The sequence below is a fragment of the Oryctolagus cuniculus genome, chromosome 11 (genome assembly GCF_964237555.1).
Source record: "Oryctolagus cuniculus chromosome 11, mOryCun1.1, whole genome shotgun sequence".
Classification (NCBI taxonomy): domain Eukaryota; kingdom Metazoa; phylum Chordata; class Mammalia; order Lagomorpha; family Leporidae; genus Oryctolagus; species Oryctolagus cuniculus.
In genome coordinates, this window is record NC_091442.1 from 106318998 (window position 1) to 106343939 (window position 24942).

The window sequence follows — 24942 nt, forward strand, 5'->3', positions numbered from 1 at the left end:
TGGATAGACCAATGGAAGAGAACAGAAACACCAGATATCAATCCAAATGTGTACAGCCAACTTATATTTGATCGAGGATCTAAAATCAATTCCTAGAGCAAGGAGAGTCTATTCAACAAATGGTGCTGGGAAAACTGGATTTCCACGTGCAGAAGCATGAAGCAAGACCCCTACCTTACACTTACACAAAAATCCACTCAATATGGATTAAAGATCTAAGCCTATGTCCCAACACCATCAAATTATTAGAGAACATCGGAGGAACCCTGCAAGATACAGACACAGGCAAAGATTTCTTGGAAAAGACCCCAGAGGAACAGGCAGTCAAAGCCAGAATTAACAACTGTGATTACATCAAATTGAGAAGTTTCTGTTGGCAAAAGAAACAGTCAGGAAAGTGAAGAGGCAACCGAAAGAATGGGAAACATATTTGCTAATTATGCAACTGATAAAGGATTAATAACCAGAATCTACAAAGAGATCAAGAAACTCCACAACAACAAAACAAACAACCCATTTAAGAAATGGTCCAAGGACCTAAATAGACATTTTTCAAAAGAGGAAATCCAAACGGCCAACAGACACATGAAAAAATATTCGGGATCACTAGCAATCAGGGAAATGCAAATCAAAACCACAATGAGGTTTCACCTCGCCCCAGTCAGAATGGCTTACATACAGAAATCAACTAACAACAGATGCTGGTGAGGATGTGGGGAAAAAGGCACACTAATCCACTGTTGGTGGGAATGCAAACTGGTAAAGCCACTATGGAAGTCAGTCTGGAGATTCCTCAGAAACCTGAAAATAACCCTACCGTTCGACCCAACCATCCCACTCCTTGGAATTTACCCAAAGGAAATTAAATTGACAAATAAAAGAGCTGTCTGCACCTCAATGTTTATTGCAGCTCAATTCACAATAGCTAAGACATGGAATCAACCTAAATGCCCATCAACAGAAGACTAGATAAAGAAATTATGGGATATGTACTCTATAGAATACTATACAGCATTAAAAAATGAAATCCAATCATTTGCAACAAAATGGAAGAATCTGGAAAACATCATGCTGAGTGAAATAAGCCAGTCCCAGAGGGACAAATATCATATGTTCTCCCTGATTTGTGACAACTAACTGAGAACCTAAAAGGAAACCTGTAGGAGTGGAATGGACACTATGAGAAACAATTACTTGACCGGCCCTTGATCTGACTGTTGAAGAACAACTTACTATTTTATTCTTTTTAATATTTTTGTTCTACTTAATACCATTGGTTGAACACTTTAATTAACACACAATTATTCTTAGGGGTTTAAATTTAACTGAAAAGTGATCCCTGTTAAATATAAGAGTAGGAATAAGAGAGGGAAGAGATGTATATTTCAGCACATGCTCACTTGGACTTACCCCTAATAGTAGAGCTAGAAACGTGCCAGGGGATTCCAAATCAGTCCCATCAAGGTGGCATGTACCAATGTCATCTTACTAGTCAAAGTGATCAGTTTCAGCTCACAACTGATCATAATGATAGGATTAAGCATCAAAGGGATCACATAAACAAGACTTGTATCTGCTAATACTAACTGATAGAATTAAAAAGGAGAGAACGATCCAACATAGGAATCGGGATACTCAGCTGACTCATAGAATGGCAGATGCCCTAAACAGCACTCTGGCCTCAGAATCAGCCCTTAAGGCATTTGGATCCGACTAAAAGCCCATGAGAGTTTCTTGTGCATGGAAAGCCAAGACACTGTGGCAAAAAAAAATGACCTAAATCAAAGATCTCTGTGAGTGAGATCCCAGTGGAAAGAATGGGCCATCAAAGAAAGAGGTACCTTTCTCTGAAGGGAAGAGAGAACTTCTACTTTGATTATGGCCCTGTCTAAATAAGGTCGGAGTTTGTGAACTCTACAGGCTTCCATAGCCTTGGCAGCTCATGACAAGAGCCTCAGGTGATTACTGACATCACAGATAAGAGTGTCAATTGTTAAATCAACAACGGGAGTCACTGTACACTTGTTCCCCATGTAGGATCGTTGTCCTTAATGTGCTGTACTATGCAAATTAACGGTAAAACTACTATTTGAACAGTAGTTTATACTTTGTGTATTTGTGTGGGTGCAAACTGTTGAAATTTTAGAATATACTAAGTTCATCTTCTGTATATAAAGATAATTGAAAATGAATCTTGATTAAGAATGGGATGGGAGAGAGAGTAGGAGATGGCATGGTTGTGAGTGGGAAGGAGGTTATAGGGGAGAAAGCTGCTATAATCTCCAAAAGTTGTACTTTTGAATTTATATTTATTAAATAAAAGTTTAAAGAAACAAATAAAATCAATAAATACAAATTTGAAAAATAAGAGTACATATAGAGAAACAGATATAGAGAAAGGGTAAGAATGATCACTCAAAAATCAGTTTGGATCTCTTTGGAGTCTTTTATTAGAAATAAACATTATTCTAAAGACTGAGATAACTTTGAAGATGTAAAATCACCCATGTTCAAAGAAACCTACCAAGCAGAAAAACAGTTATAGCATTTACATGAAACTATACTTTAGATTGATTAAATTTGACCCAAAGTAGATTTTCTTCACTATTTATGTGTTTCACTCATATCGATTCAGAGTAGAGCAACTTTGTGACCAAAATGGCTTTCTATCAAAGCTAGGATTGACAAAGCCAGCAATGCTAAGTGTTAATGGGCTCTGCCCTCATGAATCAAGAGAACGGAAGGTAACTGGATCATCCTGAGACTTCATAAAATTCTCACTGTCAAATATTAGGAGTTGGCAGTGAATCAGTGGAGGTTTAGAGACCCTCAAGGCAAACTTTGCAAAGTTAGGCTTCTCTGCTGGTTAGCCTAAGTCAAATGAATCTCTGGGGGATACAGTACATCTGAACTTTTGTGTGGCCTTTTTATTTGTGTGTGTGTCTTAGCAAGCACCCTGGACTGGGAAATGCTTCCTCGTCGGTGGAACCATGTAGATTCAGAAAAAGCCATCTTCCATTGAGAAGACAATTGTTTGCTATAGACACGAGAAACAAATGCCCATGACCTGGGTCACCTCATCCCAGCAGGCTTTTGCTGCGGCTTCCTCTGAGCAAACACAACAAAGTCCAGAGCAGTCAATCCTGCTGCCCCACACTGGGCCCCTGCAGTTGTGCTCTGCTATTTACCCTTCCTATTAATCTGTCAATGTTCTAGTCAAACATGCAAAACAATATGGTGGGTGCATAGTTTGATTGGTCATTGCTAAGTAACTTGGGGCAAAGATGAAGAAATGGAACTTCCAACCAACAAAACGTGAGGCCCAATTTGATTGTTAGAGAATGTTCAACAATACCAGAGCATGACAATTTTTCAGGGTGGCCGTGATTTAGCATCACTCTCACCCGAAAAGAGTGGGCCCAATAAATGACGTGCAGTTCCAGAATCTAAATGCAGGTCAGCCACTGTTCCTATCGCTGTGGGATAGAACTGTCTAGGCATCTGCAGTGGAAGGCATTCACTAGAAGATGCCATCCTCTATGCTAAAGAGGCTACAGAGGGATTTGGGTCAGTACACAGCTGAGTCACTGGCCAACAACAGAAATATTCTTTGAAGCGAAAAACAAAAGTTCTTGGTTTCATACTGTCTGGATGCTAAACTGGGTGAACTCCATAGCCCCAAAATGCAATCTGAATTCTAAAACATTTTGAGCAAATGTAATAGCTTTTATTCCCAATCCACCTCCCTCCTTTTCTAGTAGACCAGATGAAACCCCAGAATCCTTCTGAACACAGATGCTAGGTAGCCACTTCTATTCTACTAGAATGAGCACAAAAGATAGGGCCTGTTTGTCTTTCCGGCCCTGCAGCCTCAAGTGAACAAATTCATCCAAGTACAAGATATATAGATGAGCCAAAAAAACTGTACAGGACGCACCCTGCCAGAAATATAAAGTGTGCATTTCCCTGTTGTATGTTTTCAAAGGTCAATCAGAATGGGCAGAATAACTGGCTATTTATGGATCTGGGATGCCAGGACATTTTACAGCAAAGCGAATAAAACATGGGTATTGAAGTCAGGCTGACTGGGGGGTCAGATTCTCCCAACTCCCAGCTATTTACTGGCTACATGAGCTTTGGCAAATATTTAACCACTCTGAGATGTGTTTATTCACTAGAAAAGTGGAGACGAGAAGATGGTATATACTGTATAAGGCTAGCCCTTTTGACTCCTCTTCCTCCTCCATTTTCTCTGCTTATTTCTCCATAGACTACAGGCAGCTCCAGGTTCATATCTTTGTAGTTTATGACCCAAGAGAAAAAGGAATTCTCTCTTCTCGTCTTGTTCTAGAAATTATGAGGAAGTACATTCAATGATTGGCTTAGCCTGGGTTACATGTCACCCACTGGACTCCCATACAAGGGTGCTGACTGGTTCACACTAGATCACAAGCCCACCCTGACAGCCAATATTTCAAGGTTCTGTGCTTGGGCCACCCCAGATCCATTTGGTGGGAGCAGGAAGGAGCCATTTTCTGGAAGAAGCATTGGATAAAGGAATACATTTTTTAGGTAAAGGAAACAACACACATGTGCTCCATGACCTCACAGAATAAGATGATTAAATAAAATCATATATGTACAGGACTTAGTAACTAACACATAAGTACCCCAAAACAGTAGCCAAGATGATAGTAATTATTTTGTCATTATTATTATCAATTTTTATCCTCAAAAAATACAACCAATCATAGTGGTAGTCACAGGATATTTATTCTTACTCATTGATTCCATCACTTGCTCACGTCAGTTTAAGTCTGGCTACTCAGATTAGATACCCAAGCAGTACCCTCGATGAAGAAATGGAACTACCGCATTCCTAACTTCCTTACATGTCAGAGAAGAGCTGCTTTCTGCCTTCTGCTAAACCCCTGAAATTAACTTCACAGAACCAACACAGGTTGCCTTAGAGCAAGCACACTTAAAGGGTATTCCCCACCAGATCAAAATAAGTGTCTAGCTGATTTTTCAAAACAGTAGAGCATATAGATGTACGTTATATAATGTACATATTCTCATGCTAGTAATGCAGCCACCTCTCAGTATCCATGGGGACTTGGTTCCAGGACTTGCAGCAGATAACAAAATTTGCAGAGGCTCAAGTCCCTTCTATAAAATTGAAAAACATTTGTCCAGAACCTATGTACATCCTCCTGATTCTTCAAGTAATCTCTGGATGACCTTTAATGCCTAATAAAATGTAGATGCTCCCTAAGTAATTATTATACCACACTGTTTAAAGAATAATGACCAAAACAATTCTGTACATGACAGTACAGATGCCATTCTCTTTTCAAATACTTTAGGTCACCAGCTGAGGGAATCCCTGGATGCAATCCCTCAGACCTGGAGAACCAACTGTGCCCAAAAGAAAGAATGACAAAGGAAATGCAGGCTGCAGCCGAAATGCAGTATGCCTCTATTTGACCAAAACCTCATTTTATAAGGGCATGTGAAATCATACCGGGAATAAATACCAGGAAAAAATAAAAATTAAGAGGATATTCTAAACTCTGAGTTCAACTGCACAGAATCAAGGATCAAAACTGGGGGCGGAAATAGAGCAAACCTACTGGCATTTAAAAAAAAAAAAGAGCAAGATGTTGTACTTCTCATATATTACCTGCATTCTGTTGGCAAAGGGTCCAATTCTTAGTGAGAATGCTGTATCTCCCATCGCTCCATACCATATCACTTTAGATACACATTTGGTGAGTTCAAGTCTCTATAAATGAGGGATGGAAAAAGGTCTATTTTACAATGATGCAAAGATGGGGAAATTGATCTTTAAGGCACTGAAGCTGAGTGGTCATTCCTGCGCAGTGGGTTAAGCCACTCCTGGGACACCTGCTTTCTATATTGAAGTGCCTAGAATCCAATCCCACCTCCATCTTTCTACCCAGCTTCCTGCTAACGCACTTGAGAGGCAACAGATGATGATCCAAGCACTGGAACTCCTGCCACCCGTGTGGGAGACCAGGATGGAGCTCCTGGCTCCTGGCTTCAGCTTGGCCCAGTCCTGGCGTTTGCACACATTTGGGGAGTGGACCAGTGGGTAAAAGATCGATCTCTCTCTTTCTCCTCTCTCTCTGTTGCTATGCTTTTCAAATAAGTAAAAATGAAATACATAAACATAACAAAAGATACCTAACCAATCTATTTGTGACTTTCAATAAAATTTTATGTTCTTCTACATAATGGTCTTGACTCTTGTAAAATGTAAATCTAGGTACTTTTGGGTTTGTTTTTAGTTCCTTTGGGGAGTTTTTGTTTTGTAAATGGTATCTTTTAAATTAAATTTCATTTTTCAGAATATAGAAATGCAATGTAATTTTGCACATTGTTTTAAAACAGCAAGCTAACTAAACTCTCATATTAATTCTCAAAAACAGGTCGGTTGTTTACTGGGAGTTTTGTTATGAACAATTTTATCACCTGCTAATAATGACAGCTTTGTATCTTCCTTTCAAATGTTTATATTTTAATTTTTTTTCAAACTATACCAGTTTGCATCTCTACAATAGAGTGGAAAAGCTGTGGAGGTATCTGTGTTGGTTTTCCCAGAGATTTATTGTGAGGCAAATACAGCTCATGTCCCCAGAAGCAAGTAAAGCATTGGTCCTCACGTACACAGACCCTCATGAGTCCTGGGAGTCACTGAAATGTGCATGCTATTCCAAGGACAGAACAGAAGCCCAATTACATTGGAAAGCATTTCTGATAAACTGTGTAAAAGGTCTCAGAATGAAGTGCCCTAAATATCCAAATCTCCATTCAAATTGATATATAATTTTGCATTTTGTAGTTCTGAGGCTTGAGTTTTGACATATTTCATCACAGAGGAGTTAAGGTGGGAATTGGGTACAAAGGTGTTGAAGTTTTGGAAAAGGAAAGACAAAGAGGTGAGGAGCTTCATTGTTTCTGATGTTATCAGGAATCCGTCTATCAGTGTTCCTGACAAGATTGATATTTGCTGTATTTTTAAAATTTTTTTGTAGATGTCTTTAACAAGTTAAACAAGTTCCCTTCTAATCCTAGTTTACAGAGGTTTTCGGTTTTGTTTTTACACTAGGAACAGATGGTGAATTCTACTGAATGTCTTCTCTGTACCTATTAAGAAGATCATATTTTGCCTTTTAATCTGTTAAAGTGGTATTACATTAAATTAATTTTCAATATTAAACAAACCAGGCATTCTTGGGTTGAAAGATATTTGGTATCTTTGTTTTATTATAGTGCTGAATTTTTTCTGGCAATTTTTTTTTTAATTTTTGATCATGACTGAAATTGGCTTTCCCTCTCCTTACCATGTCCTTACCTTACTTTGATATCTAAAAAAAAAAAAAAAATCCTGGGGAATGTTCTCTTCTTCTAATCACTGGTAGAGGTTTTATAGGATTGAAATTACCTGTCACTTAAATATTGCTAAAATCACCTTTTTCTGATGTTTTCTTTGCCGGACATTTTTAAATTTCTTATTCCATTTACTTAATATAGGGTTATTTATGTTCTCTGTTTCTTTTTGAGATACTTCTGGTAAGCTGTTCTACAAGGAAATTATTATTTTCTATATTTTCAAATTTATTGACATTAAAGTGTATATAATACTCACATATTGGGTTTAATAAATTCTAGTCTATTATGTTCCCATTTTAATTCTTAATATTTATATTATAGTTATCGTTTCTGTCTTGATAAATATTGCCAAAATTTGTTAATTTTATTTTTTAAAAACTCTTATTTTGTTGTTTCTTTGTATATACTTACTTTCTAATTCACTAGTTGTGTGCATTCCTTTAACTGATTACCTTGTTTAGACATTTTGGAGGGTTTATTGTGCTGTTCTTGTGTTCTTAACTCATTGAGGTTTAGTCTGTTTTTCTAAGGAATTTTAATCATATTTTCTGCTAATACCACATTGCCTGACTCCCACATGTTTTGAAATGTAATATTTTCATTATCACTCCTTGTTAATGCCTCTGAATCTGCACTATGTATTCTTAAACCATAAGTTGCTTAAATATGTGATGTTTCCCATTGATCTTACTGCTATTAATTTCTAAATTAGTTGTATTTTAAAATCAGTGTGATATCAATTCTCTGAAACTTATTGAGGGTAGTTGTATAGTCTGAATATAGTCAATTTTTATAAATTTCCATATGATTTTTGGGTTCAATATTTTCCAACTACTGCATGATTATAATTTATAACTATTCATTAGCACAAGGCTGTTAACTGTGTTATTCAAATCATCTATTCCCCTTTTCTATTTGCTTGATTTATTAATTACTGGGAAATATGCATTGAAATCTCCCACTACATTACTAGATCTTGCTAATTTTCTCTGTACTTTTGTCAGTTTTGCTTTTATTAATTTTGAACATTTTTAAGTGGCTGTGTTAAAGTTTAGAATTATTATATTTTCTGTATTTTTAAAACATTTATTTATTTATTTATTTATTTGAAAGGCAGAGTTACAGAGATAGAGAGACAGAGACAGAGAGAGACCTTCCATCTGTTGGTTCACTCCCCAAAAGGCAACAACAGCCAGGGGTGAGCCAGGCTGAAGCCTGGGGCCAGGAGCTTCATCTGGGTCTCCCACATGGGTGGCAGAGGACCAAGCACTTGGGCGATCTTCTGCTGCCTTCTCAGGTGCATTAGCAGGAAGCTGGATCAGAAGTAGAGCAGCCAGGACTGGAACCAGGGGTGAAGTGGGGTGCCAGTCACAAGTAATGTCTTAATCCAATATGCCACAGTGATGGCTCCTATCCTATCTTCTTAAGAAATCAAATCTCTTTTTTTTTATTATATAGCTCTCTTTTTTATCTCTACCAATGCTCTTTTTCCTTAAAGAATAATTATTTTGATATTTATACACAGTAGCTATCCCAGTTGTTCGTTAGTTTTGCAAGTACAGTCATGTGACACATGATGTCCAACGAGTTTAATCATGTAAAACATGGGATAAAACATGGGAGGAACTATGTCATTATGTGGATGAAGAAAATATTTTAATTAATCTGTTCTTTGAGGAAAAAATTCCAAAAATAAATATGGAAAATTTTACACCCTATGCAACTGAAGGGATGTATAGTATACTGGAAAAGTCCCAAATGATCAAGAGGCTTTCACTTCCTAATCCCACTCATTTTCCAAAAAGAAAGAGGGGTGGGGTGAGGAAGACATGAATGAAATCTATTCTGTACTTGTTTATGAATGAAAGGGAAGATGGAAGCCAAACGTTTTAATATATGGCTCGTAATCAACATAAAACTTATCTTCCACGTCACCTAACTTAGTTTTTGCTTTTTTTAAACCTCCTCTCTTTCTATCCTATATTCTGGAAAATTTCTTTAGATTTACATTCCAGTTCATTAAACTTCTCGCCAATGTTGTCTATTCTATTTAATTTGCCTGTTAAATTTCAATGTAAATTACATTTCCATAAATTTATTTTCCAGATTTGCTTACTTGTACTTTATTCATTCCTTGCTCAAATGTTCAAGCTTAATTTTGCTCTAAATAAACATACTTGAAAGTGTAGACTACTCCAATTTGAGGGTCTGCATGAAGTTCATAGAAAACACATATGAAAAAAATTATGCACAGACTTCCAAATTTTTGCCCCAAAATAAACTTACTCATTAATTTCACTTTTTTAAAGGCCTTATGAAGTACCCTCATATTGCTATGAGTTGTTGCCGCTCTCTTTCAATCATGCTACCACTTTTCTTACAGATATTGTGGTTTTAGACAATGATTTTCTCATTTTACTTTAAATTTTATATGTGGAAATTCTTGACTTCTGTGTTTAACTCACAATTTCCAGAAAGGATCCAGCCTAAAGCCATTTAAAATTCTCAACTGGGGGTTTTCAGGAATCAAATATATAGCAAGAACTAGGACTCAAACACTCTAAGGCCTTGCTTTGTAGTAATGAGACTTACGGGGACAGGTTTTCTTCCCTGGACCCAGCAGCTTTTCCTGTTGAACTCTTCTCTACATCAGGTTTATTTGTCAGTCATTCCTACACTTTCCAGATTCTAGCTTTGTGCTTCAACTAAGCTCCCATTTTATCTCTAACAGCCCATCACCTGTGTTACCATCAAAGCTGATATCTTAGTCTCCAGCCATCAGCTGAGGTCATCCAGGTCCTGGTTTTCCATTATTTCCCAGGATTTCAGTATGAATGCCAGCTTATAAATGCCTTTTGCAAGGTGTTTTTTTGTTTGTTTGTTTGTTTGTCAGGCAGAGTGGACAGTGAGAGACAGACAGAGAGAAAGGTCTTCCTTTTGCCGATGGTTCACCCTCCAACTGCTGGTGCACTGCAGCCTGCGCACCGCGCTGATCCGAAGGCAGGAGCCAGGTGCTTCTCCTGGTCTCCCATGCGGGTGCAGGGCCCAAGAACTTGGGCCATCCTCCACTGCACTCCCGGGCCACAGCAGAGAGCTGGCTTGGAAGAGGGGCAACCAGAACAGAATCTGGCACCCCAACCAGGACTAGAACCCGGCGTGCCAGCGCCGCAGGTGGAGGATTAGCCTAGTGAGCTGCGGCGCCAGCCACAATGTTTTAAAAGTATCTTATCCACCATAGTAGTCAATTTAGAAAGGCAAATAGGATAACTGGCCTGAAATTAGAAAATCGCCTGTTCTGTTTTCTAACTTGACTTATATTTTTCAGCTACTGAATTTTGTATGTATTTGGTGTCCAACTACCTTAAGTCAACATGATCATCTACCAGTTTTTCTCAGATTTTGGGAGGGAGCAATTTTATTTGCAGGTAGTGAACTTTTACTTCTTTACTTTCTAACTGGCTACATTGCTTGTTTCTATTTCATATCTTATTTAATTTGGTACAGTTTCAGAATATAAAATAATAGTGACAGTAAGAATCCTTGTTTGTAATTTTAGTAAGTCTAATAGTTTCATTAAGTATGATAGTGTTTCTTACTCTAAGGTAAGTTATGTTAAATAACTTTATATATTACAAAACTGTATTATATTAGAATACATAATGTATATTATAAAACTTGTGTATTGTTAAATGCTTGATATTTAATAGAATTACATTATATATTTAATAAAATTATCATGAGATTTTTTCATTTACCCTACCACTGTGATATATTTCATAGAAGTCTTAATGTTAAAATATCCTGAAATAATAATAATATCTACTGGTGGTAGTATAATATATCCTTATCAGGCTGATGAATTTAATGTGTTCTTGAGGTTTTTAGCACATTAGCATTAATATTCATGAGTAAAATACTTTGCTGATCTTGTTTTAATTGCTAACTTGGTCCACGTTGCCTATCACAGGAATTAGGAAAATTGTACCTCACTCAGAATCTTTCAGTAGCTCCCTGTTTCTCTTAGAGTAAAATCCAGTCCTCTCCCATGCCTCACGTGGGCCTCCATGAGTCTCAGTCTCATCTCCTGCCCTCTGCTGACAGCATTCCCACGGTAGCAGCCGTCCTGCAGGGACTCAGGTCCCCCAGGTTCCTTCTCAGCCTGAGGAGCTCTGCACACACCCCTGCTCGCTTGCTGTACCCGGCTCCCTCACTTCCCCTGGGTCCCAGCTGAAACGCCCGCTCCTCTGAGAGCATCTCTCGGGCACCTGAACCAAAGAGAATCTCCCTCAACTTGAAATCCCTTCTGCCCTTTGTTTCCATAGTTTTGCCTCTCTCCCTAACTTACTTACTGGGGAGGGAACCGCAAAGAACAGAGGAAAAGGAAAAGTTGAGAAAGAAAGTAAGAAAAAAAAAAAAAACTTCAAAGAAAAAGGCAAGAAATTGAGTGGAAATAGGCATGATATTATTAGTATTTTTGGTCAAAGAAGTATGTTTAGAATACTCACAAAATAACTGTAAGTATTGTATGCCCCTAAAGTGAAGATTATTGAAAGATTTATTTATTTCAAAGGAAGATTGGGGGTAAGAGGGATCTTCCATCTGCTAGTTCACTTCCCAAATGGCCTTGCTGAAGCCAGGAGCCTGGAATTTCATGTCTCGGTCTCCCACATAGGTGGCAGGGGCTCAAGTACCTGGGCCATCAGCCACTGTTTTCCAGGTGCATCATCAGAGAACTGCTCAGAAGCAGAGCAGCCAGGTCACCAACCAGCACTCTGATATGGGATGCTGGCACAACTGGTGGCTTAACCCACAGCACCACCCTGCTGGCCCCTAAAGTGACCACTCAAATCACTTGTATCACTTGGCTTAGTCCAAATTCTCTGCCTTCAAGATTCATATATGTCAATTTTCCTTTCATTCTGGTGATAATAATATTGACTTAGAACTTACCCAAATGTGGGCTCAAAATGAGTCAGAAGCACTTGAAAAAGTCATTATGAGCCCCAGAACAGTCTGTCTAATCTTCATTTCTCATTGTAAGCCTGCAGAGCAAGGATCTAAGGCAAGTTTTAAAATAAAACAACCCTCTCCTCCGCCATGGGTACACGAGGCATCATTTCCCCACAATAGCCTGGCCTTCTCGCGGCCTTTGTTCCGGGCAATGCCTCTTTGTAAACCACAGGTGTTTGTGGGCATAAAGCCCATCAGAAGAGACTGTATTGTGAAGACTTCTTTCTCTGCCACTTGTTCTAAACCTGTTCAGAGAGTACTCCATAAAAATGAAGAAACAAGAAGTTTTCTGTACGCCTACCAACTGCCAGGCTATGACATTAGATTGGACAGCACTGGGACCCCGCATTGTCCCAACTTTATTCACCAGTCTCTTTTTCTCTTTCTTTTCCATTCATTTTTTTGAAGCCTTTATTGGCATCTTTTTAATCTACTGTAAAATAAAGGAGGATGGGTTGGGTTTTTTGTAGCACTCTATGTGGCAGCTAAACAAGCTATCTGCAGTTACTGTAGTAATGGTTTCAAAAACACCTGCAAATCAAAGATACCATGGCAGTGTCTTCAGATTCTTTTTCTTTCTTTCTTTCCTTAAAATTCTTTCTTGGCCATTATAGAGTGAGTCAGGCAATGAATTTATGTGACAGCTATGAAGTTAGTATTAAAATGGTGAATAACGCCTAGCAGTGTTCATGCCCTTACCATTAAGAGCGCCTCAATTTGCCACACAGCGGTGAATAGGGTGAAAAAGCTGTTGGGTGGGGGGGAGTCAGACGACTGGGTGGGGGGAGGGTGTGTGAATGGGGGGCTTCCCAGGAGGGGGCAGCACAGTGGTCCCCGCAGCACAGTGATTTATTTTTGAAATTCCAGAGAGGAAAGCCGAGCGAAGCCGTCTGAAAGCTCCCGAGGCGCGGGGTGGGGCGGTGCGCGCTGCAGCAGGCGGCGTCCACGCCAGCTCCGGGAGGAGCGGCGGGGGGCGGGCGGGAAGCCATTCCTGCGCTCTGCCCGGGCTGCCTACGAGATGCCAGCAGGCAGCAGATGTGGGCAGGGGCTGCCGGAGGAGGGGCTGAGCGTCGTTCCCAATGGAAGGGAACCCCTCGGGGAGCCTCGGGCGAGCGCGGGAGCGCACCGGGCAGGCCGCGGCGAGGCCCGGGGGCGCGGAGGACGCGTCTCGGGGCGGGGGCGTGTGGGGGGAGAGGAGGTGAGCCCGGCCGCGGCGAGGAGGGGCGTGCCCGCGCCCCCGGCCCGTATTAGCATGCGGGCGGCGGAGGGCCGGCCGGGCGGGAGGCGGGAGTGGGATCGCCGCGCGGGGCGCATTGTGGGCCGCGCTCGCCTCCGCGGGGGACCATCTGCTCGCTGTCAATGCATCACCTGCTCGTCTGGGCCGTCGCCGGGGCAACGGGGGGCGGGGGATTAGGGAGCCTGTGCGTCCCGGGCCGGGCCCCGGCGGCGGGGGCGGGGCGCTGCTCGGCCGCCCCCAGCCCGGGGACCCGGCGGCCGGCGACCACCCGCCCGCTCAGAGGAGGGGGCAGAGACTAACGGGCCGGGCCCGCCCTAGCCCCGAGGCGGCGCGCCCCGAGACCCCGCGACTACCTGGAGCTGCGTGGGCTCCCGCCCGCGCGCGTGGCCTCCTCAGCTGCTGGGCCCGGGAACGCAGCGCCGCGCGGTTCCGAGCGCCCCGCAGTCGCCGGGCAACCACAATGGGGTCGGCTTGGCGGGGAGACGCTCCCAGGTGCCTCTCACCGGAGTTTCGGAAAACTTCCGCTCCGCTCCTCTGGCGCCCTGGCCTGCGGCTCCACGCCGAGCGCAGGGCAGCCTTCGCCCTCAGGACACGAGTGACGCCGGAAGCGGGAAGGCGGACAGAGGAAGGGACCACTGGGAACCAGAATCGCTTGATTTTCCGTGGCCCGGGTAGTTCTGGGGGCGAAGGTGCCCAGAAATCCTGAAATCCCCCCTTTGCAGTAACTTTTGGCGCTCTAAATAACCTGGCGTGCAGGAGACGCGAGGAGTGGAGTAGCCAACGGCAGGGGGCAGAGCTAGACTGCAGATGGAAGACAGTGCTGGTCGGGGACGCTTGATCCAAAGTCGCGCTCTCTGGGTTTAGGAACTTCCTGGAAACCCTATCCTGGGCTCTTCCCCATCTCCATCTCCACCCAACGGGGTCCAGGGCAGACACTGTAAGAATAAAGAGCATTCGCCTCCCCCTGAGGGTTCCCTGGAGCTAAACAGAGGAAGCAGTGCACACACCGCACATGAGCATAACGGGAACTGTACGGAACCAAGAAGTTGTTTTCATTACAAGTCATAATATATACTTTAAAGAAAAAAAAAATCTAGGCTGGCTAACTACTGGTCACTCCTTTGCAGACTAACAAGAATAACAAAGTGGACATTCACCACGTGTGCACACCCTAGTTCCAGGCTGCGACCTCTCCACACCCACATCCAGGATCCTTCCAGCCAGGCCATATTCCAACGTTTCTAAAGATCTCTGGGACACAGAAGCCTCAAGTCTTTTTTTCTAGATCCCATTTCAGGGCTGGGCACTTTGAGGAAGCAATAGTCTTTCTCTAATTAAGCAATGCAAACTCATGTTCCTGCGTTTCTGCTTTCTCAAAAAAAAGGGGGGGGGGGAACTTAGTAGAAATTCACCTCTTTTTCAAATCAACCCTTTGTGTTGAAGAAATTATTAAATTGCTTATTGACCTCTGATTTCCCTATGTTTTATGCCAGTCATTTTTCTGTAACCAACCCTTTATTTAAAATTGCCCCACATTGAGGCTGATGTTTTTGGCACAATGGCCAAGATGCTGCTTGGAATCCAGCGTCCCATATCAAGTCCTGGCTTTGCTCCCGGTTCCAGCTTCATGCTAACGCACATGCTGAGAGGTGACAAATGACAATTGCCCAAGCAGTTGGGTCTCTGCAGCCCACATGAGAGAACCAGGTTGAGGTTGGGCTCCTGGTTTCAGTCTGGCCTAGCCCAGCCCAGCTGTTGAAGGCAGATAGAAGATCTATCTGTGTGTCTCTCTGTTTCTGTGTGTGTGTGTGTGTGTGCCTTTCAATTAAAATGAAAATAAATGAAACATTTTTAAAAATAAATTTACACCAAAGTTGTGATATTGACCCCATAGTCATCTTCTCCAACTCAAACTTCATGATAATCAAATAAAATTTCTCTAATTCTTTTTAAAATCTGTAGATATGAACATCATGAATAAGTCCAATTTTGTGATTCAAATTCTATTTTTTAAAATTTGCTGTTACTATGCAAAAATGACAGTCCCACTAATGAATCACTTTCTTCCAGTTATTAATATGCAAAAGAAAAAAGTCAACCAGCAATGTGTCCCTGGGTTTGACATAATTAATGTTGGGAAGGAAAAAGTGCACATGTATAAACATTCAATATATACAAAAAAAATTCTACACACCGCTATTAAATGTGACTTTCATAAACTAGAATTGGGAGTTCTGAGAAGATATGCTGTTTGTACCACAACACACATCTCTTTAAAGAAGAATTTTTAATTAATTTATCTATTTGAAGGGTGTAGACACACAAGAGAAAGATCTTCCATCAGTTCACTTGCTCCCCAAATGCCCTCAACAGCCAGGGCTGGCGCAGGCCCACACCAGGAGCCTGCAACTCACTCCAGGTCTCCCACTTGGTTGGCAGAGACACAACTGCTTGAGCCATTACCTGCTGTCTCCCTCCCAGGGTGAACATTAGTAGGAAGCTGAAATCAGAAGCAGAGCCAGGACTCAAACCCAGGCTCTCTGATATGGGATGCAGGCATTGCAAGCGGCATCTTAACCATGACATCAAGTGCTCACTTCCACAGAGTGCTTCTAAATACATAGGCCCTTGGCTTCATTCCCACTCAGAGAAGGGATGGGTTTGAGTCCAGTCATCCTATCTACACACAAGGTAATGAAAGCCCAAAGAAGGTAGTACCTAGACCAAGACTGTGTAGTCAGTGGCTAGGGATGGCCAGAGCACTCAGCATCACCAGCTTCCTGGGGGTGCAGCTTCACACACCAAGAACATCTCCCATGCCCTTTGTCTACTCTGTTACACTCTTAGAGCTGCTGGTTTTTGAGAACCTTGCCTCTCAATTCAACAAGTAATCCCTGAGCACCTGCCACATACCAGGCAAAATAGACAAAGGTGTCTGTCTTCACGGGACTCAACAGTTTAATGGTATAAACAGATTTCTTGGGAGGAAAAACCTACTTAACCAATGAATATTATTTGTGGAACACCTAACCAACTACTATAATGACGGGGGAAAATATTCATCAGTAAGATATATCATCCTTAGAAAAACATACATGAGAATATCTAGAAAATAATGGCAATATGATAAAGTACTATGGAAATAGAGACAATATTAAGTAATTTTGCCTGGGCAGCACCACAGAGCTGTCATAAACTTCTCTATGAAGAGTTAGTGTGAATCCCCAGCAGCAAATAGGGTATGGCACATAGACAGTGCTCAATAAACATTTTTTGGATGAATGAATGGATGATTTCTTTCCAAGAAGACAAAAGGAAGAAGATACAAGGTACTCCAAGAAGTTCGCGGCAAAAAAATGAAATGAAAAATAACGGGCATTTGGCTTGGCAGTCAAGATGCAAGTTAAACACCCACAGCAGAGTGTGCTTGGATTCCTGATTCCAGCTTCCAGCTCATGCAAACACTGGGCAGCTCAAGTAATTGAATCCCTGACACCCACTTGGGAGACCTAGATTGAGTTACCAGCTCCACATTTCAGCCCAACCAAGACCTGGCTATTGCAAACATTTTGGGAGTACATTCTTCCTCTCTCTCTTTGTCTCCCTCTCCCTCTTCTCTCCCTCTCTCCCTCTCTCCCTCTCTCCCTCTCTCCCTCTCTCCCTCTCTCCCTCTCCTCTCTCCTCTCTCCCTCTCCTTCTCCCTCCCTCCCTCTCAAATTATTTTTAAAGTTTGAGTATTTAAAAATGATAATTATAACAAACTACAGCACTGTAATTGTTACTATGGCAACACGTTCCCATACTTGCCAAAGTATGGAAACTTGAAACTTCCTATGAAGTAACTATTTAAATGATAGCTCATTTATCAGAATATGGATTTTAGGATCCTAAGATAAATAAATGGAAGACATGAAAGGATAACACCAAAAAGTAACAGATGGGAGATTCCCAATACTACTTTTATTTACTAACCAGGAGAACCAATTTTTGAGCAGTGATCAAGGTCACCATGGCCCTTTGTTCATGCTTCCTCAAAAGTAAGTGCTCAAATGTTTTTCTTTAAAAATCGCACAAAATTCACCATTTCTCACTTAAAATTAGACACAACTACCCATTAAAAGCTCCACATGGTGGTAGGTATTTGGCCTAGAAGTTGGAATTGTGGCTGGCATCCCATATCAGAGTCCCTGGGTTCAAGTTCTGGCTCTGCTCCTGGTTCCAGCTTCCTGCTAATGCACACCCTAGGAGGCAGCAGGTGATGACCCAAGAGACTGGATCCCTGCCACCCACATGGGGATCCTGGATTAAGTTCCCAGCTTTAACCTGGTATAGCCCGGGTCATTGTGGTCATTTTGGGAATGACCCAGCAGACAGGAGCTCTCTCTCCATCTCTGCCTCTCAAATAAAAGAAAAAATAAAGCTCCTGGTGGATAGGAGGCTTTTGATTTAAAGGAAACTGTAACACTGCTGGTGTGAGTAAAACAAAGATATGCTCATACAAATAAGCTGGTAGAAGACAGGCAGCAAAGAGGAGCTGGGAAACCAGAGAAATTCATATGATGAAGATGCCTGGCAGTTAGCCAAAAATGAAAACTATAAATATTAATCAGACAAGAATCAGTGTCACTTTACTGCAAGAATATTCCGTAATTAAAAGGGTGAGTATTGTGTGATGCATGTTAGCACAATTGCCGCCAATAATATGGAATGCCAGCGGCGCCTGAGTGCTAGAAAGAACACAGTTTCCTAAAGGATGTCACTTAGCAGAAAGTTTACTATGTAAATATCAACCACTTATGTCAAATTCAAATGATATTTCAAAGTAAAGGGGGAAGAAATACCTGGGTTTCAAAATCGTGTTCCTGTCTAAAGGACAAGAAAAGGTAAGGAAAGCAATGATTAGACATCTGTAATAAGCCAGGTATTTTCTAGGTACTTTCCATATGTTGTGTCATTTAATCCTTACTTCAGACCTGCAGAATCGGAGTCATTGCTGCATTTCATAGATGAAGCCATCCAAAGCGTGGCTTTTCAGTCCATGGTGTGGCTGTGGTTGAAAGTGTCTGAAGTGAAGTAGAAGTGAAATGTCCCTGAGGTTGATGAAGGAACATCACCCCATCGGTATGCTTCGTGGATCATCCATGTGAACACAGAGTTTCTCAGAAAGCCAGTGGGACTTGGAGGGGATGGAAGGGCTGTGAGGGAATCTCCAATGCTCTCTTTTGGGTAAATCAGCAGTAACTTCTACTCAGTGGCCAGGCAAAGGGGGTCTGAGTAACATACAATGAGTGTCCTATGAGGGGGGTTATCGAAAAGCAAAGGGGTGATGAGTGGAAGAAGCAAAAGGGAATAAAATTCTGCTGTCTCTTCCCTTTCCTCTGTCCCTGAACACAATGGGAATGAGAGCAGATGAACAGCCTCCCATCCACGAAGTCATCTCTTCAAAGGAAAATGAAGTTCTCGTGAGGTCCCAGAAGTGGTGGAACCTTTGAATCAAAAGGCCTGGGAAGTAGAAGATCTCCAGCTGGACCGCTCCCTTGGCTCTGATTTGCAGCACTTGCTGATTTCCCTGGGTGTGCCCACTGTGGTTGATTTCAAACTATCAATGGGGCATTTGCACAGATTCAAGAAAAGATACAAATAGCCACTTCAGCACACCACTTTGTCTGTGTCCCACTGTCCTGTCACTTCTTCTCACTGTGTGTTCAAAGATACAGCTGCTGAGTTTTGCAGAATGCACATGGCACCATGCTAGTGTTGCCATCCTGATCACAGCCATCACTGACGTGTATGGTTTTCCTCTGGGTGGCCATGAAGTATAGCAAGAAATTTTCCTGATTTCCACAGAAGTACTGTTGGGTTTTGGTCCCGGGGCTTGAAGACCACATACAGAAATCTCAAGCCAAACTCAGTCCATGGTCATCTTTTCTTTAGCTCACACTGGGTTAAAATTTTTCACTATCCTGCCCACATTTAAAAACCAAGAGATAAAAATCCAAATCTCTAGAGTCTCTAGAAAAAATTAGAGCAGGCTGCGTTGCATTTAAAGCAAAACGTGTAGAAAGTTCCTGTGTGTGGAACAAGGTCATTCAAAAGATGCTAGTACCCTTCAGCCCACCCTGGCTGTTCTCATCCTTTCTATCATGGTATCCTCGAAGCCAGGTCCTGTGGACTCTATCTCTCTATCTTCCTCTGCAGCCCTTCCCTCATCTAGAACAACCTTTACACCTCAAGACTTGGCACTTGCCAATCTTCTTCCTAAAACACTCCACCCTCTACCCCCTTCATTTAGTCTCATCCTTCCATTCTAACTCAGATATAATCCCTACTATTAGCTCCCAAAAGACTCCCACACATTCTCCCACCTGTCCATACCCATACCATTCTCCATAGAGTATCAGAATGATCTTTTAAAGTATTAATCAGGCATAGCACAATTATAATGAAACATAAACTCCCTAAAGTGTCCTAAGCCAAGTATGGAACCTTAGTAATCCCTAGCTGAAAATGAATTCAATCAGTATAAGACCCACAGGGTTAGAACTGTCCATACCACTGTTAAGAAAAAGTGTCACCATTCTCTGAAATATCCCTGTTTCCCTGATACAATCTATTCTTGCACTGTTTTTCATTTATTTATCAACAGAAAATATAGTCATTTATTAATATGTGTATCCTTATGCACCACAAATTCCTTTAGGATGATATCGTGGAGGCAGTATCAAGTCCTACCTCAGCCATATAGTCATCTATATGACTTGTACAAATTGTACTCTGTCAGTTTTCTCATCTATGGAAAGACGGTAATCATTTAGGAAATAATCAGAAGAGATAATATTTATGAATGACTATATGTCATCCATGTACTAAGAATTCCAAGTATTTCATATGTAATATTTTAGTCAAGCCTCACAAGTACCCTTTGAGGTAGCTACCATAATTTTTCCTTACACGTGAGGCATACGGTGGCATAGTGATGTTAAGCAGCTTATTCAAGGCCCCACAGGGAATAAGTGATGAAGATGATTTTTGACCCCAGCCCATCTGAAGCTAGAATGAGAGCATGCTTGGTCAGTGCTCAGGACCTCAGCCTTGTACTTGCTGTGAGCTCCCTCTCCCATCTCTGCTATTCAGTGGGTATTAACACTGTACTCTCGTAGGCTCTAGTCACACAGAGTTTGTTACCCTAGAAGCTGGAGTGGGGAAAACAGAACAAGAATAAGTGTAAATGTTTCACTCTTCCAGAAATTAATCATCACCCAATAGAGAGCCTCAAGGAAGAATTATTTTCCTGGAAATTTGCCAAAGCTGCCATTTTTGAAAGAAATAAATAAATCTCAGCTGAAGTCAAGCTTGAACACCTACAGACAGCCCTGAAAATGCAATTTAAACAATCAAAGAAAAGCAACCTTTTGTAAAATTCAGATGATACAGCTAAAGTAAAGATGGTAAGTTAAACCAGTTAAATTGGTGTTCTCACTAGTTTAGCCTCAATTCTAAGCAGAGTAGATATTAGATATTATGCACTTTTATTCTGAATTCCCATTTTATTAGTACAATCCAGCTCACTCACTCCCCTACATGGGATATAAGAAGTCCTCACAGAGGGGCTTTCTCTTTTCTCCCCATAAACATAATAACAATTTCCACATCCTGTTTTATCTTGCACTTTAGATTTTCTGAACCCAGGGAGTTTTTCCATGGAGATAGCATTTTCTTTAAATCCTCATGAAGCAATTTTATTTTTACACAGTGAGACAATTACAGTATCACATTGTCATCCTGAATCCTTTTCTTTGTGATGTGGGCTCCAGTGAAGCCAGATCAGAAGCATTTGCGAACAGAAAACCTCAATGCAAATCAGTAATCACATTTTGCTCCTTCCTGAATGGCTGCTATTTGGTTCTTCATCGATCCTTACAACTAGTCACACACACTTCTATGTCCCTTCTATGTCCTGTCCATGCACTCCAGGTCTAGCCTCCTCCTCTAGTAACAAAGCACATTATGTGACCACACTGAAGAGGTAGACTCTGCTTCCAGCCTCTTACAATGAGGCTGGACAACAAGATTATCCATTCTCACTCTCAAGAGGCTCACAGGTGAAGCTCTGACATTTTAAGACCTCTGGAGAAAGAAGAGTGGGTAGGATATAAACACTTTTGAGAAGAGGATATCAGTCATTCCAGATGCTAATCTCTCCAAACTCACCAAGTTGTATACATTACATACATACAGCTGGTACTATACTCATACCTGAATAAAGCGGTTTAAACAAAAAAAAATACTACTTTCAATATTATCTCTCATTAAACTCCAGTGATGGAAAGTCTAACAAAACCCAAACAAATTATATATGCAGCTTATATATATTTGTATTTTATATACTTTATAAATTATAGTGTATATATAATTTATAAGTATATTCTAAAATATATGTAATAAAATATGTATAATGCATGCATATATAATGCATATGCAACATGTGTTAAGTACAAACTACAAATATGTGCATATAGATAGATATAAAATTGACATATAATAAAGGTTACACAATGTAAAGACATCCTTTAACCTTCAATTGGGGGTATAAAGTATTCCAAGGTAGCCCTCTCCTCACTCAACGCCTTTTCCCTTCTTCCTCCCAGCTCAACTCTCTTGTTCTCTAGAGGCATAAGTGAATGTATTCATTCACTCCCAAGAGCCAGTGACTTGTTAACACCTTTTGAAAAGTTAGTACAAGTAGGAGCAGAACCAGGTGGAGACAAACATGTTCTTTGGCCTCCCCCATTGGCTAATAATACAACATCCCTACTAAAAGTAATGATTCAACTCTTCAAACTACTGTTCTTTAAATATTTAGATTTTTCACATTCTTATTTACATAAAAGCGTTAAACAATTTTTTGCTGCTGTTTTCTCCTTGGAGAAGCTAGCAACAGTGTGACAGGAATTAGGAGGATATCCCTTGTTTCTTTTTTTTTTTTTTTTTTTTTTTTTTTTTGACAGGCAAAGTGGACAGTGAGAGAGAGAGACAGAGAGAAAGGTCTTCCTTTGCCGTTGGTTCACCCTCCAATGGCCGCCGCGGCCGGCGCACCACGCTGATCTGAAGGCAGGAGCCAGGTGCTTCCTCCTGGTCTCCCATGGGGTGCAGGGCCCAAGCACTTGGGCCATCCTCCACTGCACTCCCTGGCCACAGCAGAGAGCTGGACTGGAAGAGGGGCAACTGGGACAGAATCCGGCGCCCCGACCTGGACTAGAACCCGGTGTGCTGGCGCCGCAAGGTGGAGGATCAGCCTAGTGAGCCACGGTGCCGGCTCCATCCCTCCTTTCACTCCTCTGCATTGGAAAGTTAAGCACTTGCTTCCAAGGTGCTGTACTCAACTCAGTAAAGCATAAGCTCTAAAGCTAATCTAACCCACTTTTTCAGCAGTTCAAGAATACTTGAGGCTGCTCCCTGGGAGTCTTGGTCCTTTCCTACAAAGCTTATTTTCACTCCTATCACTATCAGACACTCCTGAGAAATTCTGTTAAGTTTGATTCTCTCACTCTCATTGCATTTCTAGTAATATTCTGATTCCTTTTAAGAAATGCAGAGAAAACAGCACTTGTGACCTGTCTTTAAATGAGACTCCGGGTCTTTGAAAGGATTGCTCCTCTTTGGGTAGGAGGTGAAGCTGACCCTTCACAAGGCAGCAGACATCCATTGCTCTGTCTGCCAGGCACTTATCCCTCCTCCTCCTCCTCCTCCTCCAGGAAGTAAGTTGCCAGAATTCCCTTGGAAAAAATCAGTGTTTGAGGCTCCAATGAGAGGTGTCCCCAGAGCTGTCAGAGAAGTTGATTCAGAGAAGGAGCAAGGAGAGTCAGGATGTTTGCGTGAAACCTAAGGAAAAGGAACTCTCTTTCCATGGAGTTTGCCAACATGGTTTAGAAAAATTAAGTTTTGGCTTTTTTGGCCCTGTTTTCCCATCATATGGAAAAATAATGGAGCCACAGGAACAGAAGAGAACCAAGAAAGAAAGAGACAGGTTCCTACACGTGACTTCATAGCTGATCTAGCTGTGTCTAAAGCCAGATGTGTCCCTGGATTTCAGTTTTATGAATAAACCCTTCTTTGCTTAAGCCCATCTGAGTTGGGTTCTTTGGCCTTTGCAACTGACAAAGACCCAATTAAAGAAACCGGGCTCTAAGATTAGCCTTCCCATCAACAAAAAAACAAAAAGATGTCACCCTCAGATTAGGAAAGGAAATTTGTCTGAGGATGAATCAGAGTCCCTCCCTGTACATGAAGGACTGTAATTTGAGAAGAATATTAAGCTGGGGAATCCAAACCAATGTGAAGTAAATGTGTTCATGGAAGGCTTTTCTAGACTTTGACAAATATTTATTGAGTGGACTAGTCCACTTTGTGTAACTATAATGAAATATCTCAAGCTGGGTAAGTTATCTTTAAAAAGAGGTCGATTTAACTCACAGTTTAGAATGCTGGTGGTCCATACAATATGGCCCCACAGCTTACGAGAAGTCCCACACCCCCGGTTGCATCACATAACAGATGGCATCATGGCAGGAGCTCATGCAAAAGAGAGCTCTCAAATGGTAAGACGGGGTGCCAGAATGATCCAGGAGGAGTCAGGCTTATTCTTTTGTATCAACATTCTCACTTGAATTAATCAGAGTCCTACAAGACCTACATCAATTCCCCCAATAGCTCCCACTAGGCTTCATTGCTTAACATCTCCATACTGAGGACCAGGTTCCCAACACATGAACCCTAGGGAGATGCCCTCAGACCATATTTCAACCACAGCATTGAGCAACAAATGCATGCCAGAAAAAGTGTGCCTGGTACCAGGACACAGTCATGGGCAAGGGACCGTGTGTGCCTCATGATGCTCCCATTCCAGCAGAAGGAAGTAGAAAATAGACAAATGTGCCCCCTTGCTGATTGGTGACCTGTGCTGGGTAGAATAAAGTAGGGAGGGGAGAATGGGTTAAGAGGGAGGCTTCTAGGAAAAGGTGACATTTAAGCAGAAGGCAGAAGAGAATGGGGGATGGAGTCATGCAGCTGTCAGAGGGACCGGCGTTCCTGGCAGAGGGAGGGGCTAATACAAAAGCTCATGGTGGGCGGGCAGGAGCAGCAAGCAGACTAGTGTGATTGGGCCCCATGAGCAAGGAGTGGCAGGAGACAAAGTCAAACTTAGAGGGGAGGCCAGATCCTCCAGGGTTTCCTAGGCTTTATAAGGGCTTTGACTTTTACACTGAGTGAGGGCACTCCTG

At 41.7% G+C, this 24942-nt stretch overlaps 1 protein-coding gene across 9 annotated transcripts in view; it reads right to left on the bottom strand.

Annotated features, from left to right (window-relative positions):
• The window catches only part of C11H12orf42 (chromosome 11 C12orf42 homolog), a 325319-nt gene extending 310876 nt beyond the window's left edge, over nucleotides 1-14443 (bottom strand). For 6 of the 9 annotated variants that reach the window (XR_011380237.1, XR_011380234.1, XR_011380236.1 and 3 more), the window contains exons 1-2: nucleotides 14017-14440; nucleotides 5684-5785 (exon numbers count right to left, since the gene is read on the bottom strand). Coding sequence is in view for 1 of the 9 variants with exons in the window: in XM_070052780.1 (XP_069908881.1) it covers nucleotides 5684-5737 (54 nt within the window). In the remaining 8 variants the exon portion in view is untranslated. Of the gene's footprint in view, nucleotides 1-5683; nucleotides 5786-14016 lie in introns of those variants that run through there. The other 3 variants (XR_011380238.1, XM_070052780.1, XR_011380241.1) reach the window with 3 other exon arrangements.
• Between the last annotated feature and the right edge of the window lie 10499 nt (nucleotides 14444-24942).